Below are 17,537 nucleotides of genomic sequence, written 5' to 3'. Positions count from 1 at the left end.
CCAACAGCTGCATATGGGCTTTTCCCAAAAGCACAAAGCGCTCAAAGATCTGTTCACATAAAGAAAAACCCTTTATGTTTTTATTTACAGGAGAGCTGTCCTCTGAGTAGTTGGAATATTAACTTTCCCAACTGTAAAGTATACTAAGGTAAACAGGGCTGTAACATCTTTAACTGTGCTTCCCAGGCATTTACAGTGAATAATCAAAGAACTGGGGCATTCACTCAACCTGGGAAGGCATGGATTTATTTCCTTACTGTCATTGCAATGACCAGTGGCTTCATTTGACATAAATTGATTATAGATGGCTATAGAATGAGAAGATAGAGCTGATCCATTTGTTTTCAGGTCTTCTAGTTATATTTCTCCATTTGTTATAAAAGGTTTTCACAGTAATGAATCAATCAGATATTAAGTTGAAGCAAATTTGACTGTGCACAGTATAGCAAAACAGACATTTTAAAAATTTGTGTACCATACAATTTTTCAGTAATGTTTTTGTTCTGCTGACAATACTATTAATATGGAAGGCAGATTTTACCACAGTCCAATTATTCATTGCCTGGAGAATTGGCATTTTCAAATCCTAAAGCCATTCAGTTTCCATAGAATTTTAATATGGACTTGATTAATTCCATAGTATAATTTGACAATAGATTTTATCCTGTTCTTGTTGAAATCAGTGGAGGCCCTCATACTGATAATATGATGAAACCTAATCTGATCATGCAGCAAGTACTCTTACTACCTCTTTTTTTGTTGTTGTTCCAATAAGCAGCAGAGACTATTAAACCTCACAAACCCATGCAAAATTACAATGGCTGGAAGTTAATTTTATCATCAGAAGCCTATGGCAATTAGAACACTTCAGTGAGCAGACCATAACTTTTAGGACAGGGTGTATAAATTTAGGCAGAGATAATACTTGGCTCTTTGTGGTTTAATGCTGTCTGTGTATATTTCTTTTCTTAATGCTGTTAAATTTTGTGCTGCTTTTATTTTCTAATATTTGTGCAAGATTTTTGTTGAGCTGAAAAACATAACAATAAGAGAATGGAAAGAAAAATAGTAATAATAAGAGAATAGATGTTTAGCAATGGGCAGAACAGGCCAAAAAAAAGAAGCTACATCTGAATATTTCCCTAGCCTTGAGCTATATGCTGCATACTTAGTATAACAAGTCAAAATTTTAAGCCCACACAAATCTATCTGAAGCAAAAAATTGCAAAGAAATAGTCATAGAATCATATCATGGTTTGGGTGGAAGGGACCTTAAAGATCACCAGTTCCACCCTGCCATGGGCAGGGACACTTTCCACTGTCTCAGGTTACTCAAAGCCCCATCCAACCTGGCCTTGAACACCTCCAGCAACTCCAGTTTCCCTGGGCAACCTGTTCCAGTGCCTCACCATGCTCAGTGAACAATTTCTTCCTAATATCTCATTTAAACGTACCCCTTTTCACTTTAAAGCCATTCCCCTGTGTCCTATCACTCCTTGCCCTTGGGAAAAGTCCCTGTCCATCTCTTCTCTAGCCCCCTTTAGGTACTGGAAGGTGCAATAAGATTTCTCCTTATTGAACTTCTCCAGGCTGAACAACCCCAGTTCTCTCAGCCTTTCCTGATAGGAGAGGTGCTTCAGCCCTCTGACCACCTTTGTGGCTTCCTCTGGACTCACTCCAACAGCTCCACATCCTTTTGTATGTTGGAGGCCCCCAGAGCTGGATGCAGCACTCAGGATTGAAGCGGTCCAGCTGGAGAAAGATTGATTGTCCTTCTCGGACATCCCGGCTGGCCATCCAGCACCGCTAGCAGTACGGGGGCATTATCCCAATCTCCGTGGTTTGGGACAGCACCTGAGGCAACCATTCTGTGCTATGACAGCAGCACTACCCTGTGGTAGGACGTGGCTTGGCTTGTGGCTACAGTCAGCAGAAACAAGAAGAGAGCACCCTCCAGCTGTGGTGAATCCAGGTTTACTGGGTCCCAGGGGAAACCGACAACCCAAGACAATGAGGGAGGGGTTGCAACAGCTTATAAGGAGGGAGGAACACAGGGGAGGAGTCAGTCCTTGGACGAATAGGGTTTCAAAGGGGAGTGGGATACAAAAGATTGACTTAGGGAGAGCACCAATGGGGATAACTTGAGGGTGGGGCCTCGGCCCCTGAGCCAATCACTCAACGCTCTAGCTGGAAGCTTCTAGAGAGTTCTAGAGAGAAGGGTGGGAGCGCCAAGTGATGGACAGAGCACCAGGGAGGGATTTGAGAAAGGGTACATTGATCTCCAAGGCAACTGGGGAGGAGTTGGGATAACTGGCAGCATAAAGGAGGGAAGGGAGAACCAGGGCAGAGCCATTACATGATAGGGGGAACAGAACAGTCCAACTTATAGAGACACAACACAGCACAGGATGGGGTCCCATGAGAGTGGAGTGCAAGGGCAAAATCACCCCCCTCAGCCTGCCGGCCACACTGCCTTCAATGCAGCACAGCAACAAAAGTTGTTTTCATCAAGACCAACTCATTATTCCCAGTTTATAATTACACTGAAACTTGCCAAATTTATGGCAGGAGCAATTCTACCAGCAAACAGCACTGTTTTTGAAAGGTTTGTCATGTTGGCAGTTCTTGCAATCAAAATTGTCACTTTATTTTATTTAAATGTATTTCTCCAGTAAGCAAGAAATAATATCTAGACTTGAAGGGACGTGTGTTAAAGACTTGGTTTTTTTACGTTTCTCTTGAGTATGCAACATATCCAACTTCAACTCCCTGCAGCAATACAAAATGCCCAAGAATAATGTTTTCAAAATCAATACATGCTGCAGTCAAATATGAAACTCCACAAACCTATAATTGAAACTGTGAGAGAAAAGCAGGCAGCCTGAATATAAACAAAGTACCAGAGCTGGATTATGACCAAGATGCAAGTGTTAATATGGCCTCCTGAGAAAACTGCAGTGAGACCTTCCCAGCATGAGCAAGTGTCAGCAAGCAGGGGTGTTTCAGGAGCAGCTTCCTGGTGCTCATACCCAGGTGATTTCTTGTTTGGCTGCCTAGCATCTCTGTAGAGAGTAATATATGCAGAGTTTCATTTGGCTTTTCTTTTTCACCTGGGTAATTTCATACCTGTGCACACACCTTATTTTGTTTCTCCTTGCTCTATGTACAACCTCTGTATCTCTCATGTTTCCTGACTGCTGCCTTCACTGCCACCACCACCTTCTCATGGGGTGTGTGACTCCAGTCTCTTGGAACTGCAGGAACTCAGAAAGAAGCAGTGAAATCAGTGTGCTGCTTTACACTCAGGAAAAGCGTGGAAAGTATATTCTGTATTTCTGCAAGTGCTGAAATGAGTAGGGACCATGAAAAAAGAACTGAAGATTGCTTGTAGACAAGGTGTGTGTTTTGAGCAAAGGATCCCTCAAAGAATACAAGACACCATCTATCTCTACAGCAACACATAGGAAAAAAGAGAAAACCACAGAGGCTCTCTGCTCCCCAGCACAGTCCATGACAGAGGCACTATAAAGCATCTCATGTTACTACCTGTAGTATTTGCCCTTTTGATTAGTACCATATGGTATGTGTCTGTCTCTCACATCCATCATTCCCTTTCTAACCAAGTTCTTATTGTCTGGAAGACTTGCTGCAGAGTTCCCAGTCACTTCATTTGACTACAAGCTCAGAATTATTAATTAAATTCACAAAAAAATTGGATCATTATCTTATGAGCCTGACTATTTGGAAAATTTCTGCTTTTGTCTGTGGAGAAACATAAAGTCAATGATTTACAGCTTAAGTATAGTCACAGTAGTTCAGCTGTTCCACTTGAGGCAGTTTGGGCTGACATGAAAAGTAAAAAGCGTATAAGAAAGATCACAGGGGCAGTGCTGCAGACTTTCACAGAAGAGTTTGAGATTTTGAGTCAGAGTAATTAGTTTGTGATATTTATAAATATTGTATATTTAATCAAGAAGTAATTACTTTTCTTTACATTGTTGTCATGCATAATTTGCAGTGGAAGATACAGATTGATCATTTACTTGTGGAACTGAGAATTTTAAATTTGTGCAGAGGAGGGGAGGTTTTTAAACTTTTTATTTGGTCCATAATTCATGAGCATATTTGACCCCAGTATTCTGTCTAACTCCACCAGAAATTAAATGTAGCTCCCCAGTTCAGCCACCTTTTATAGGCTGGGTAAAGCAGCCTTGTTATGCATATTTGTACAGTGTATAAAACAACAGTGCAAGCCCCAAACCCACTGGGGCCTCTGGAGGACTTTCATAAATATTACATGATGGTATATTACTAGGCAGAAAGAAAACCCCAGAAGTTTAAAAAAGAGCTCTTATGAACTGTCTAGGTTTGTACTCTTAGAACAAAGCAAGATTTTATTCTTTCTGATTGCATTCTCATTTAAACAAAGAACAAATGCTAAAATTAGGGTGTCATGACTGAGAGATAGTAGTTACTGGTAAGAGCAAAATGGTGGCCCAGTCTGAGTGCTGGCACCACAGCCACTGCAGGTGACTTTCAGAGAGCTGTCCTGTGGTAAGAGGAGCCTTCAGCCACTTTAAAATGTGCCATGTAATATTTCAGCTCTGCAATGCCCTGCACTTCAGGTTTGACGGGGCTTTTCAACTAAGTTTTAAGCAATAGCTTTCAAAAGTACAGAGTCCAAATCAATTTGTAACCAGTCCTTCTTCTTGCCTATGACCATATCTTGCAATGTGGGAAATTTATGAGTCACTAAGATAAAAACTCAGTGTTTTGATTGCCTAAAATTTCTGTGGTTTATGATAGATAAGTACTGTTTTTTCTTCTGAAATTATTTCCTCATGACTCCTTCTTTGATATCTTTAACAGATTTGGAAAGAAGAAAGAAGATAAAAGTGGCAAGGCAGATCAGAAGGGGACTCCAAAGCAAGGCATGCTTAAAGAGGAGGAGCTGGAGAAAATGAAAGATGAGCGTGAAAGGTGAGTAAATGGCAGGAGCATCTTTGTTCATCAAGTGAGAAACTTCAGAGCAAGGGGTTTCCTGAGGAACAGCCAGTCAGCCTGTCCCAGACAATGCCCACTGCAGTCAGGTCCAGGCAAGCCAGAGCATTAGGCTGTCCTGGCCAAGTCAGAGCTGCTGTGTGACAGAAGCTTGTTGTTCTGCAGTTTCTGTGAACTTCACTGTTGCATTCAAATCCCAGCTTCTGCTTTAGCTGGTAAAAATCAGTTCCTTCAAAACCTGTTTCACCTCTGCCCATTCCCAAGGCCAGCTGACTTAGTAATTTTCTCTTCAGCTTCTCTACAGCAAGAACCTCCTCCCTTCTCTCCTGACAGTTTCTGCCATTGTTTTCTAGCACTTCAGACCTCTTTGGCTTCAGCTGGCTATGCCATCAGATAGTAGTTGTTGTACTTTGGTATGTTCTTTTCTGCACAGTGTTTGCTGGTAAGCCACATGTTGCAGAAATAAATATGCAACAAATGTTGAATATGCTGAGGAAACACCTGGAAGAAAGCAGGTTCAGATGGTTCAACTCAGTCTGCAGAGGCAGGAGTCTGCCAGCAGTGGGGTGGGCAAGAGGGGCAAGGCAAGAAGCTGGGTGAGTGCCTGCTAGGTGTTGTTGTATTTCTGAGGTAAGACCTGAGAGTCTGTCCTGTTCATAAAATACACCTTTCTATGCTCAGTCTTAGTGAATTCCTTATCTTTCCAGATTAAGAGATTTTACAGTTTTCTGCTTTTCCTCATGCCTGCTCTTCAGAAACCGGAAATATTTGTCAGTGTCAACAAGGTTCAGAAAACTCCTCTTTCCCTTTCCCCAACTCATCCAGAAGCACTTCATATGCTGAAAAAGGTCTTTGTTTCCCTCTGATGGCTGCTATCAGAAAAGTTGAAGAGCCCATAGTTTCTGGCTCTCAAGAAGTGTCTGCAGATGCTGTAAAACTTTACAAGTTGTAGTAATACATTTTGTCAGTGCAGGCAGAATACTTTTCAAAGGTCTCTCTCCTTCACTGGAGCATCCTGCTCCTGGGAGAGGGAATGGAAGCAGACATGGTTCCTTTTGTGCAGTGTTTCCACATGGGTCAGCCTTTGTGGTACTGCTTAGTGCCAGGGAAAAGACACCCTGCTTTCATTTGAGTCATGCAGTGTGTGGTCAGCCCTGTAAGTGGTAGCTAAAGGATTTGATTGGGGAAAAAAGTCAGTCCAAACCCTTGAAGTCTGCTGCTAATTTTTACTATTTTAAAAGCTAGCAAGGTATCTTGTTACTACAGCACTGCTACTGGATATGCTTAGCCAGTGCTTAAGTATTTAGTTCATCTAAGTTAAGTAGTGTCAGGAGAAACTTTGTACCATTTGTTTTAAAATTTCTGTGCCGTGTCCTTGATTTTTGCCAGATTGATGAGTGCCTTTATATTAAACTGCTGACTCCCAATTTGGATACTGGCAATTTGAGAGGTATGTGTCCTTCATTTTAAAGAAGCCAGTGTCTTTTATTAGGATCCTGGCAAGCTAAGAAGCATGTATCCCATCTGTTAAAGGGCCAGTGTCATTTACTAAAATGTTGGCAGGCTGGAAGGAATGAACCCTTCTGTCTAGAGGTCTAACATTCCAATTGGACACAAGATAATTGTTCTTAATATTTCTTTAGCGTTGTGTGCTTTTTTTTAATTACAGTCACTGATTGACAGTTACTTGGTACGGCTGCATTAGGAACTGGCAGCTCAATGTCTTCTTCATCCTGGTTTCTCTAGTTATGATTTCAGTTTTGACCTGGAAGAGCTTGTGACTGAAATGGAGAACAGCAGGTGTATTGAGAAGTGGATGAACCAAGATGATATTTTTAACTCACTTATTTGATTCTTCTTCTGTAAGGCACAAAAATAGGAATATCACACTTTTGTATCAGGTAGTATATCTTCTATCTCTGAGGGATTAAAATTAAAAATTTTTTTAAAACCCAGAAAAATAGTGAAGAAATTTGCCCTATGTTATCCTCAAAGGAATGCAACATGAGCCATAAAAACAAGCAATTTGCTTCAACTTTCTAAATGAAGTAAGAGCATGGCTGTGTGTTTGTCCACATAAAACTACCTCCAGTCTTACTATTGAACCCTGCTTGAGCTGGTCATAAAATAGAAGAGGCTCTATTTTAATTAGACAAAAATTATATAAAGAGTCTACTTCTCCTGTATGGGTAAAAACTGTTTGGGAAATTGATTAAAATTACTAAGGAAGCATTACCTGACTTGAATGTAGATCAGTCCTTTTGCTTAGTTGTTGACTGTTCACCTAATGATGATGCTCAATAAGACAGTAAAGACAAGTTTTACAGCTCTGTCCCAAGATTTAGTAATTCTATAATGTAATTCAAGTCCAAGATTTTAATGCACATATTGGCAAAGAAAACCGTGTGGTACATTCACACCATAGATCATCTGCTCCTATGACTTCACTAGCTGCAATCCTGCATTATTGGGCTCATATTTATAAAACTGAAGATTTGTAGAACACATTCATATTTTCAGATCTGTTCTTGTAGAGTGAGATGAGTGTATGTTAAAACTACGGGAGATGTAATAGTAGAAAATACTAGAGAAATGCAGCAAGTTTTGTCCCCGATACCTGTGATCAAATCCTATATTTAATATCTTGAACAAGCTAAAATTGCTTTTCTAACATTTAGCCTTTCTAGAATAACTAAATGCACATCTAATTTTACTTTTCTGAGATTAGCTGTATAACTAATTCTTGTTCAGATCCTCAATTCAATTATTGCAATCCTAAAGTGAGATTTTTTGTTTAAACAGTTTTCTTAAATGCTGACTGCCTATCATACTAAAAGATACTATGATTTGTCATCTGTTTATTTTCTTTTTTTCAGAGGCCATGTTGTCCATTTTGGACACTAGTGGAAGAGGTTAGAGTAGTTGATTTTTGGGCTGGGTGTGACAGGATTAATGATCAAGTGCTTTTCAGCATCTTAGCAGCTGTGGAACTCGCCTGGTTTTGGATATTGGTTTTGCATGCAATATATGCTTGGCAGCTCTCCAAAAAGCAGAATACTGTTTCAAGATCTCAGCTGAGAAATATTTTTTGGTAGGAAGTGCATTTTCAGTTTACAGGATTAGGCTGTCTCTCATAGTTTTGCAGTTTTTTGATTGGTATTGGATAGGCACAACAATATTTCATAAAATCCCGGGGATAGGCTTTCTGTACAGACTGCAGCCTTCTTCCAGAAATTTTGACAAGCTTTAGACGTGCAAAAATGTCAGATGTGTTCAGTGCACAGTGCTGTGCAGTACAAGCTCAATGACTCTGGTTCTGATGGGAAACATCAGCTCTTGTGTAGGTGTGCTGCATGAGTGTAAGCCCATCATGCCTAGAACAGGTTGGATTTCCTGCTTGCACAGAGAAGGAATTGAACAGTGCATGTGCAACAAGTCTGGCACATCCAGAATGTGTTAGAGCTAGTGGGCGTATGCAGACAGAGTATTTAGTGCTCACTCTGTAATGCAGATGATTCCCAAAAGGACGGGATTTGCTTGCACTTTGGTCCTCAGCATAAATTTGCCTGGCAACTCTTTTTATGGGCTGCCAAGTTTCGGATTTGAACCTCAGAAAGTGAAAATAAATTTACAATTTTGTTAGACTAGTAATTTCTATTTCCATTCCACATTGTCCCAGTCTCAGTTTTCAGAACAACTCTCAGTGCTGCCATGTAGCTGCAGTTCTCTGAAGCAGCCCCACATCCTGCACTGAAATGCTGATATCATTTTTTTGTTGTTTTTTTTTTTTTACTGCTTGTATTCCCTAGCAATCCTCAGCAAGATGAAGGTCTCATTGTGTTCATTGCTGTTAGGGAAGCTTGGGCCTGACCCCAAGCACTTACAGTTGAGGTGGAAGAGAGAAAATCTGACAGGAAAAAAAAGTGTCCTCTGGGTGGGAATGTGACATGCAGGCAGTGCAACAGCTTGTCCAGGCTCCTGAAAAGTCCCTGTCAAGCTAAGAATTGATTCCAGACCTCAGCCCCAGGCTTCCTTTCTTTTCAAAGCCAATACTTTATTATACAACTACTACTTCTGCAAGCCTCAAGTAGTGAACAGGAACTTTGGATGTTAGGCATTCCTTCTTTAGTAATAGCCTTATCTGTGTCAAATTGAATATGAATTCAGCACCTCCTTTAAATTACTTTCTTCTCCCCCTACCTCCTTTAGTTTTCATTATGCCAAGGTGATGCAATGTCAGGGAATTTTGAGTGGGAAAAGACAGAACCTCATGATAGTTCAGGAGTATTGGCTTAACTGGGGGTACAGTTCTTTGAGGTGGTGGCTTGTCCTTCCTGACACAAGTCACATGCTTCATTGGACTGAGGCCTTATTTTAAATAAACTCATTGTTTCGTTCATGCTTCAAAGAGTTTGGCTGTAATAAAGCATGTGCTCCAAAGGTCGAGAATCTGCCCATAAAAGGAAGAAACAAATGCTATATCTGAGGGTTATTTTGATCAAGCTGACTCAAATCTGTATTTTTAGTGTGTTCAGTGTAAATTACTCAGAATTTATCATTTTAACGATAGGGTGTTTGCTACATTATTAAATACTGGAAGAGGCCTTGTCTTTTCCTTCCCTCAAAAAACATTTCATCTCTTTCTCCATTTCTTTCCCACTCATTTCGGGTTCTTTTCATTTTCTAACATTTGAAAGTCATTGTAAAATGAACTGGATAAATACATTAGATGCATGAGTTTTACAAATCATAATTTGCCTTTTAAATGCAAATAAAGTGACTATCAATTGAAAGAAAAATATTTTTTCCTGTTTCTTTAGTATTATTTTACTGCAATTTTCCTACTGAGACCTAAATTTCTCTTCCAACAGAATTGAACGCTTACATGACATTAGAATAAAATTTACAAAATGAAGCACCTTGTTGAAAATGGGAGGATTTTTTAAAGTAGCATGAGAGTTAGTTAATGAGGAGGCACTCCATGTGAAAAATAATCCTCTGCACATTTTTGTGGGAATAGTTTTGTTAAAACAGTCTTGGTTTTGTAGTCCTCATCGGAGTTAATTGAGGAAAATGTTTTAATAGTATTGAGGTTTGAGCAGAGTGTTAAAGAAGCAGAAGGAGTATCTGGTCCCTGCTTTCTCAATGTATGAACTGAATGCTTAAGTTATACTGTATCTCAAATAGGGGTAAACTAAATGGTTTCAGTTTTTATATTAAAGACTGACTTTCCTTTACTTTTCAGAAACCTTCCAGCAACTAAAGAGCATTTCTCTTGTCTTATCAGCCCTGATGCTTGTTGCCTGTTCCCATAGTTAAAAAATCAATACATATGGTTTTGATATTTGGCAAACAGAGGTTTAATTTTGCAGCTGCAAGATCCCTGCACGAAGGGATGCATCTTACAGAAATAAAAGCATTTAGAGTCCACTTAGAGAGGAGAGAATACTTGGAGTGAAACTTCATTCCCTTTCTGTCAGCATTTGTTTTATTATATTTAATTACAAACAGTTTGTACGTTACTGGAAACCAAAATGAAAATGAGAATAGATGGATATATGGCAGTATGGTAGAAAAGCCAAATTGCTTTGAATCAAAAGTTGAAATTCAGACTGTTGCAAAAATCAAGAAGATTTTTTTAAATGCATAGTGCATCTTAGCACACGTTCATATGCGTGCACATTGTTGGCGACCCCATGTAGCTTTTGTTCCTGTGCATTCCACCTGCCAAGTCTAAAAGCATTATTATGGCTGTTTAAAGTTCATATTGATCTCTGATAAAATGCTCATAATTGCTATTCTCACCATTAAGCTCTGTGCTAAACCACATGCTTTTGGGACACCTGAGCTTGTGCATCATTATTTATTAAGGGTTAATCCAACATGGTATATCTGTTCATTGAGTATTCCTGACTTTACAGCACAGCTAGGTCCTGTGGTTTAGACAAAATAAAGTGTTGGATGTGATCCCAGTTTTAATACTCCCAATTTATTATAACCATTGAACCCTGATCAGATCACAGATTGGATTGGATCCCAGTTTTTTAAATGTCCCAATTTATTGCTGGCTTGCAACCCTGATAAGAATACATATTTGATTAAGGCTTCAGTTTTCAAAAATTCCAGTTAATTACTTTTAGATTTTTATTAGATCATAGCTGTATAGTATGGTATGTTGAAGTTATGAAAAAATTACTGGATGCTGTTGCACAGGTCAAGGTCATAGTTTCATTTTGTGCTGACAGTATGAAGTTATCAGATTTCTGTTTATTACTGTGGCAGCACTTGCACTGGACAGGAGGACAGATTAATCCCAACCCATTGATTCTGAATGATTCTCATTTTAGATCTGCTGCTGCTCTGCATACCAGAACATGTAATAAAAACCTACCATGGAATACTGGGAGATTGATGTTTGGTTTTGAGTAGCTGAGGTGGATGGGTCTCACCTACTTCCACAGGTTTTGTTGTAACTTTAGAGCCAAACAGCAATTTCAGAGCTGCTTCATGCGGCTTTTTTACTGCTGGAGGACATTTTTAAGACAGCCCTAGGTCTACAGTTGGTCCCAGATTGTCCAGGTTAAGAACATTAAGAACTGATGATAACAAAGTGGCACATGGAATTGCCCTTTTTCTTTAGTTGTCACAGCGCAATTCCAGGCATTGCACACTGATGGAAATAGCATTTCTAGGTGTCATAGATGTGCTCTCAGAATGTAGGCATGGAATTCTCATCCAAGCCATTTAGCATCCTTGTTTTGCTCATCATTGAGGCACTGGTGTGATCTGGAGACATGTTTTCACAAGGTGTGCCACCTGTCCACCTAAGAGGTCAGAGCAGCTCAGGGGCAATGGCTTAAATGGGCCAATGCATGGTTCTCTTTTGCATATATCAGAGTTTTATTACTTGAAATTGTTTTGGTTCTATAAACCTGAAATGCTGCTAGAAACTTAGAAGCCAAACTAACAAAGTGAAATAGGCCCAGGTACTAGCCAACCAGCCTAAAAGAGTGCTTTCTAGGAGATGGACTATCCTGGCCTAGGGATTTCTTTGATGCAGTACTGAATGTAGGTCAGCTCTTGCCCACTCCGGAATCAATAAGAATTACTTGGAAGCAGCATTTCATTCCTTGCCCTTCCATTTGTGATTTATGACAGTCTATCATAAATCGTTGGCATGCACTTTGAAGTAGTGCCACAGCAGAGAATTCCTGTTCTCAGACTCCCTTAGCTACTACAGCATAAAAATGAGAATGCAACTCGTGGGGATAGACTGGCAGGAAATCTGTTTGCATGTGTAAATCTCCATAGTGATCTTAAACTAAGATACCTGAAAGTCTTAAAGCTTTGACTGCTCAGGCAAAGCTGAGTTTTGCTTTCAAATCAAGGAATGTTAATTAGAAGCAACCTGTGAATCCCAGACTAACAGATGGAGGCTGTTCCTGTTCTTGTACTGAGAAATTCTTTTCAATAGGTTCTAGGTTCAGTGTCATGTGTAGAATAATGAAATGTGCATGGAGTATCGTATCACATGAAGCTAGGCTTGTTCCTTCCACTGCTAGGATTTCACTCAAATGAAGGCATAGTGTTTATGCAGTTGCAGAGATGGTTGTGTGAACTCATGAGATGTCACTAGGAAGGGGAGCTGCAAGTACCTGTTCAGGAGATGTCCCATGAATGCCGCCTTAGTGACAGAGGTGGCCCCGGGGACTCAGTAGGTGCCAGTTTTCCTGGGTCTGTCCCGAGTTGTGTTACTGCATGTGGTTGTGAATGTTGGGTTTTCATGAGGTGTCAGATCAATGTTGTGCCTTCCCATGGTCATGACAATGTCTCTGGTACTTTTCTTAAGACACTGTTACCAATCCTCAGTGGTTTTGATTGATACCTGCTACAGCAATTGCTGGAGTCCAGTAAGTCACTGGCAGCAATTCAGTTCATAGGTGGGTGTTTCTGTCTCCCCATAGCTTTTCTGCAGGTGTACTGTGGTTGCTTTATACTTGTTCTCTGTTTATCTGATGAACTTCTCTGAAACAGTTTGTTTGATGTGTCAGTTGGAGAGGCTGGAGGGATGATTATGTGGCTTTGACGGCAATTGGTATCGTGTGCCTTCCTGACATTAAGTTCCCAATATCTAAAGTGTACACAAAATTAAGTCTTCTTTTCCAAGAGTATTGTATTTTAAGTCTGTTTTCCTGACTGTTTGTTCCAAAATGAGTTAATGTTCACAAAAGGGACTCGGGTACAATATGCACAGCACCTTACATATCTTCTTAACACCAAAGTGCAAATGACAGCAGCCTGAGAGTTCCTTTAAATCATCACTGGGAGCTGGGCCTTGCAACTGCAGCTAAGGGGTGCAAAGTCTCTGCAGACTCAGGGCCGTTTTGCAGGGGGGAGTTCTTAAAGGTGTCAGAACATCTCAGGTGAAAGATGTCAAAGTAATTTTGACAAACCTGGAATGTTTCCACTCCCTAATCCCCATTGTCACAAAACAAGGAACATCCTTTTGACAGGACACTGAGAAACCTGATCTGTGCAGTCAGCCTTGTTTTCAGCAGGAGATTGAGCAGGATAACCTTCAGAGAGAGTTCCTTACAATCTAAATTTTACTGATATTGTCACTTCAAGATGATAACTCCAGGGTAGTTGTGAGTAAAGAAAATTGTATAATGCAGTAAACTATAGACTATAAAATACTTGGCTTTTCTGATAGTTGGCTTTCTTAATCTGCTGCATTTCATACCCAATGTACGACTAATGTGGACAGGCAGAAAAACTTTCTCTGATTTAATAGCAAGGGTAAAAATCATGTTCTCATTGAAGTTCATAGGACAGGAGAAAACACTGACCTCATTAGAGCCAGGATTTTCTTTAGAGGGCAGGATCCTGTGTAAGCTGGTAATCACTCCTTGTCACCTCTGAAATAAATGGAAGAACATTAAGACCTCAGTCTTGTCTGTCCAAAGCTCCCATTCCTCATTTTGTGGTAGGAAAGGGCTATGTTTCATCTTCGGTTTCTCATAATCTTAAATTTTAAGGTTGCCATAGCTCTATCTCCTTCTTAGGTTTTTCTGTTCTCCCTTTCTTTTCTTACAACCCTCCAAAGGCAGCTTCTTTGGTGAGTTCGGGATTTTACAGACACAGGGTAGTTTTCTGGAACAGGCAAGATTTTATGGATTGGTGGGTTTTTGTCTTTTGGGCATTTAATGGTGCTACAAGAGCTGTATCTTGTTACCCTGAGTCTCTAACTCCCTTGAATTTGTGGCTTGTCTTTCTTTATTTCTGAGACTGTTTCTATTCTTGTTTACAATTACAGTTACTAATTAGGGGGGAGATGTTCAAATCCAGCACAATAGAATGAACTGGAATGAAGAAAGACTTGCATAGCTTAAGGGAGGATGTTTCTGACAAATAGGGCTCCAGTAGAATAACCTGAAAGATAATATTAAATTAAATATTGTTTGATTCTTCATGAGTCCATATCAGATGTCCTCTGTTTGCTGGCAAGAGGTGGGGTTTTTTGATTTATTTTTTTTAAACTATGAGGCTCGCCTGCCTCTTGAGTTTTGTTAGGTGATGTTGTTTGAAAAAATAAAAATGAGTGTTCTCCTGATAAAAGAGGCAGGTTTGAATAGAATTGTTAATGTCATTATAGGCCATGCCTGTCTGTAAAACGATTATGAAATTTTAAAAAATCAAAAGCACTGTACTGAAATTATCTCCTCTGGTACTCAACTGAAATATACCCATTCCCATCAGTGATTATGGCTTATGAATGTCTAAAGAAAAGATATATTCATTTCACTATTATGTAAATGAATGAAAAAACAATATTTTAGTTACCAAAATATATTTTGCTAGCAGCTAAAAAGGAATTAAAACATTAAACCCAGTGGAAATCTAAGTGACCTCCTGCAGAAATAGGCTGCATGCCTCTAGACAACCTGTTACTCAATATATGTATGAATTAGGTAAATGAGACACAAAAGCAGATACTAAATCAGATGTAAATTGAGTAATCATTAGAGTATGTAGATCTCAGAGAGAGTCACATGAGTGGAGAAAAAAGCTAAAAAGTAGTTTTTATTCTGCTGTTCTCAAGGAACAACTGAGTAGAATGTTTAGCATCTCAATCATCTCAAAAGACTTTAATGATTTGGTCCTCTTACATTTTAGGTATACTTTAAGGTGGTGGTATGCACACTCAATTCACTACTTTTATTCTACTCCTCTTATTGCAAATGGAATAGAAATTATCCTAAAGACCTGTGGCCCGGTTTCTTTTACATGTTTTGTCTCTGCTTTTATTCATTCTTCTCCCCCAGGAACTTCTTTCATTGACTTTGACGGCATCTTGCTCATTCATGCTGTTCATGCTTCCCAAAGTCTGTTACTTTTACACCACCATATAAGAAATTTTACTGTATTCATTTGAAGTATAAACAAAGTCCCTTTATTTATACATTATTTTGGTTAGCAAATACTTTTTTGGGTCCTGCGTTTGACTACTTAGATATGCACCTTGGTGCCCAAAACATGTCATTCTTTGTGTTCTGCTCAGTAATAAGTACATGGTCAATGCATGGTAAAAAAGAAAAAAAGTTACATCACTTTACTCTTCACTGGAAAGTCAGAAGAAACAGGGTTTTCTCAGAGCTCATGGGGAGTGCAATGGAGGAGGAGTTCAAGCACCTCCAAAACTGTGCTTTTTGTTGTGGGCCTGTTTTGGTTATCCCTACATTCAGCTGTTGTGGTGTGAAATGCAGCCTTGCAGGTCTCCAGGTAAGAGAGACCATGGTCTCTCCTGGGCCAAGCTTGCAACGTGCAGGTTTTCACTCTGGTCAGACCTGGTGGCTGTCAGTGCCACTGAGTTGCTTCTGGTGTCTCCTGTTGGGCAGCAGGCACCCTGTCTCCAGCCTGGGAGACATGAGTCAGTAGGACACGAGTGTCCGAGTCTTCAGCTGATGCACAGTGACCCTCATTAGCCCCTGCCTCGGTGTGCAAAGCTCATTTTGAGCTGGGGCTGCTGCTGGGCTCCCAGAAGTGCAGGTTGGGCTGCAGCTGGTATCTTGCTGTTTATTTCCCATTGAAGGCCATCTTTGGGCTCCACAGCTTTTCATGACCCTGGCCTTCTTTGGGCTACTGAATCGGTAACATTAAGTCCTGTATTTTAATTTTCACAGAGTCTTAGAAGCTTCAGCATTTTCTTGTTGCCCACTCACAACTCATCCACCCACCCACCCAGCTTACAACTGCTGGGCCAAGAGATGAGCAGTATCTCTTACAGCTTTTCCTAGCCCTCACATTCCATTCCCAAAAGCATTTCTGGGTCTTCTCCAAAAGTCACTTCTGCTCAGCTCTTCTGGAGTTTTCTTGAGGTAGTTCACATCCCTTGCTGCAGCTGCTTCGCTCTGTGTATTCTGCAGTCTTTTAATCCAGCTTTTGCCTGTCAGTGTCTCTGTCACCGATGTCAGGCTAAAGCGTTTTACATTGTGTTTGTCACAGGCGGTGAATACATATGTGGTCATTGACGGTAGCTCAGCAGAAACACAATAACTTGTTAAGCCACAGTAACTCAATCGTGTGTCTGAGCTGCAGCTGGAAGGAGCTGGTTGGGCTGTTAACCCTTTCCTGGCTGCTGCGCTCTAGGTGTGTGCATCTTTTCATGTGTTGCTAGATGAGAACTGACCGTGTATGATTTGAGCAGCTGTGTCAGAATGGAAGAGTATTTGAGGGATAAATTAGAGCTTTCCTTGATTTATAGCTTTGGGGGTGTGCTACTGAACAGTACATGAGGTGTACAGAAGTGTTTTCAAAATACAGTGTCCCACTTCCAGAAGTACAGTATATATAGGGATGCTGTCTTCATTTGACTTCTACAAATGCAACATGTTTTCAGAAAGTTGTCTGGAGTTCTATTAAGGTTATATATATTTTTATCAAACTATATATTTTCTGAAATTATTTCACCTATAATCAACTAGGTTGGAAAAGACCTTTGAGATCATTGAGCCCAACCTATTTGTTGTGGGGAAAGTCTAGAGTAGGATACATGTTTGAATGCTATTGAGAAAAAGATGGGTCACAAGAAAAAAAAAAGAAAGGGCATTTCCTGATATGGCACTGCTGTTGCCTGTCCTGGTTGCTTCTGTGCCAAGACTCTGTTTTTACAGAAACACAGCTAAAGGGAGTTGATGCAGTTATGCAGGGGTTTAACTGCAGAGCACAGTGTTCAGGTGGTCAAAGAGAGCAAGCAGAATTAATATGAGATACAAGAGGAAATATGTTGATTTCCCTTTATTCTGTATGAGTTTTTCTTTTCCCTTTCCCTCGTTTGGAAGTTTGTAGAAACTTTAGTGCCTCACTAAATTGTTGAGATGGTGATCTGTACCTCTCCTTAGCTCTTGTTTTACTGCCAGCATCGTAGTGCTGAGGGGCATTTTATCTTTCTTCACAAATTTACACCAGTTGTTTAACCAGACCCATCCAGCCCTGCAAGGTGGGGGGCTGTCTTGTAGTAACTGTTCAATGAGTTA

General features: G+C 40.1%; 1 protein-coding gene across 2 annotated transcripts in view; it reads left to right on the top strand.

Annotated features, from left to right (window-relative positions):
* Positions 1-17,537, top strand: part of PARD3B (par-3 family cell polarity regulator beta) — a 394,298-nt gene that overhangs the window by 291,945 nt on the left and 84,816 nt on the right. For both annotated transcript variants that reach the window (XM_036386687.1, XM_036386685.1), the window contains one exon: positions 4,870-4,980. In XM_036386687.1, the coding sequence (XP_036242580.1) occupies positions 4,870-4,980 (111 nt within the window). The remainder of the gene's footprint in view (positions 1-4,869; positions 4,981-17,537) is intronic.

Source organism: Molothrus ater, chromosome 7 (genome assembly GCF_012460135.2).
Source record: "Molothrus ater isolate BHLD 08-10-18 breed brown headed cowbird chromosome 7, BPBGC_Mater_1.1, whole genome shotgun sequence".
Taxonomy (NCBI): domain Eukaryota; kingdom Metazoa; phylum Chordata; class Aves; order Passeriformes; family Icteridae; genus Molothrus; species Molothrus ater.
Note: the sequence above shows the minus strand (reverse complement) of the source record. Positions and strands in the feature narration are given on the sequence as shown.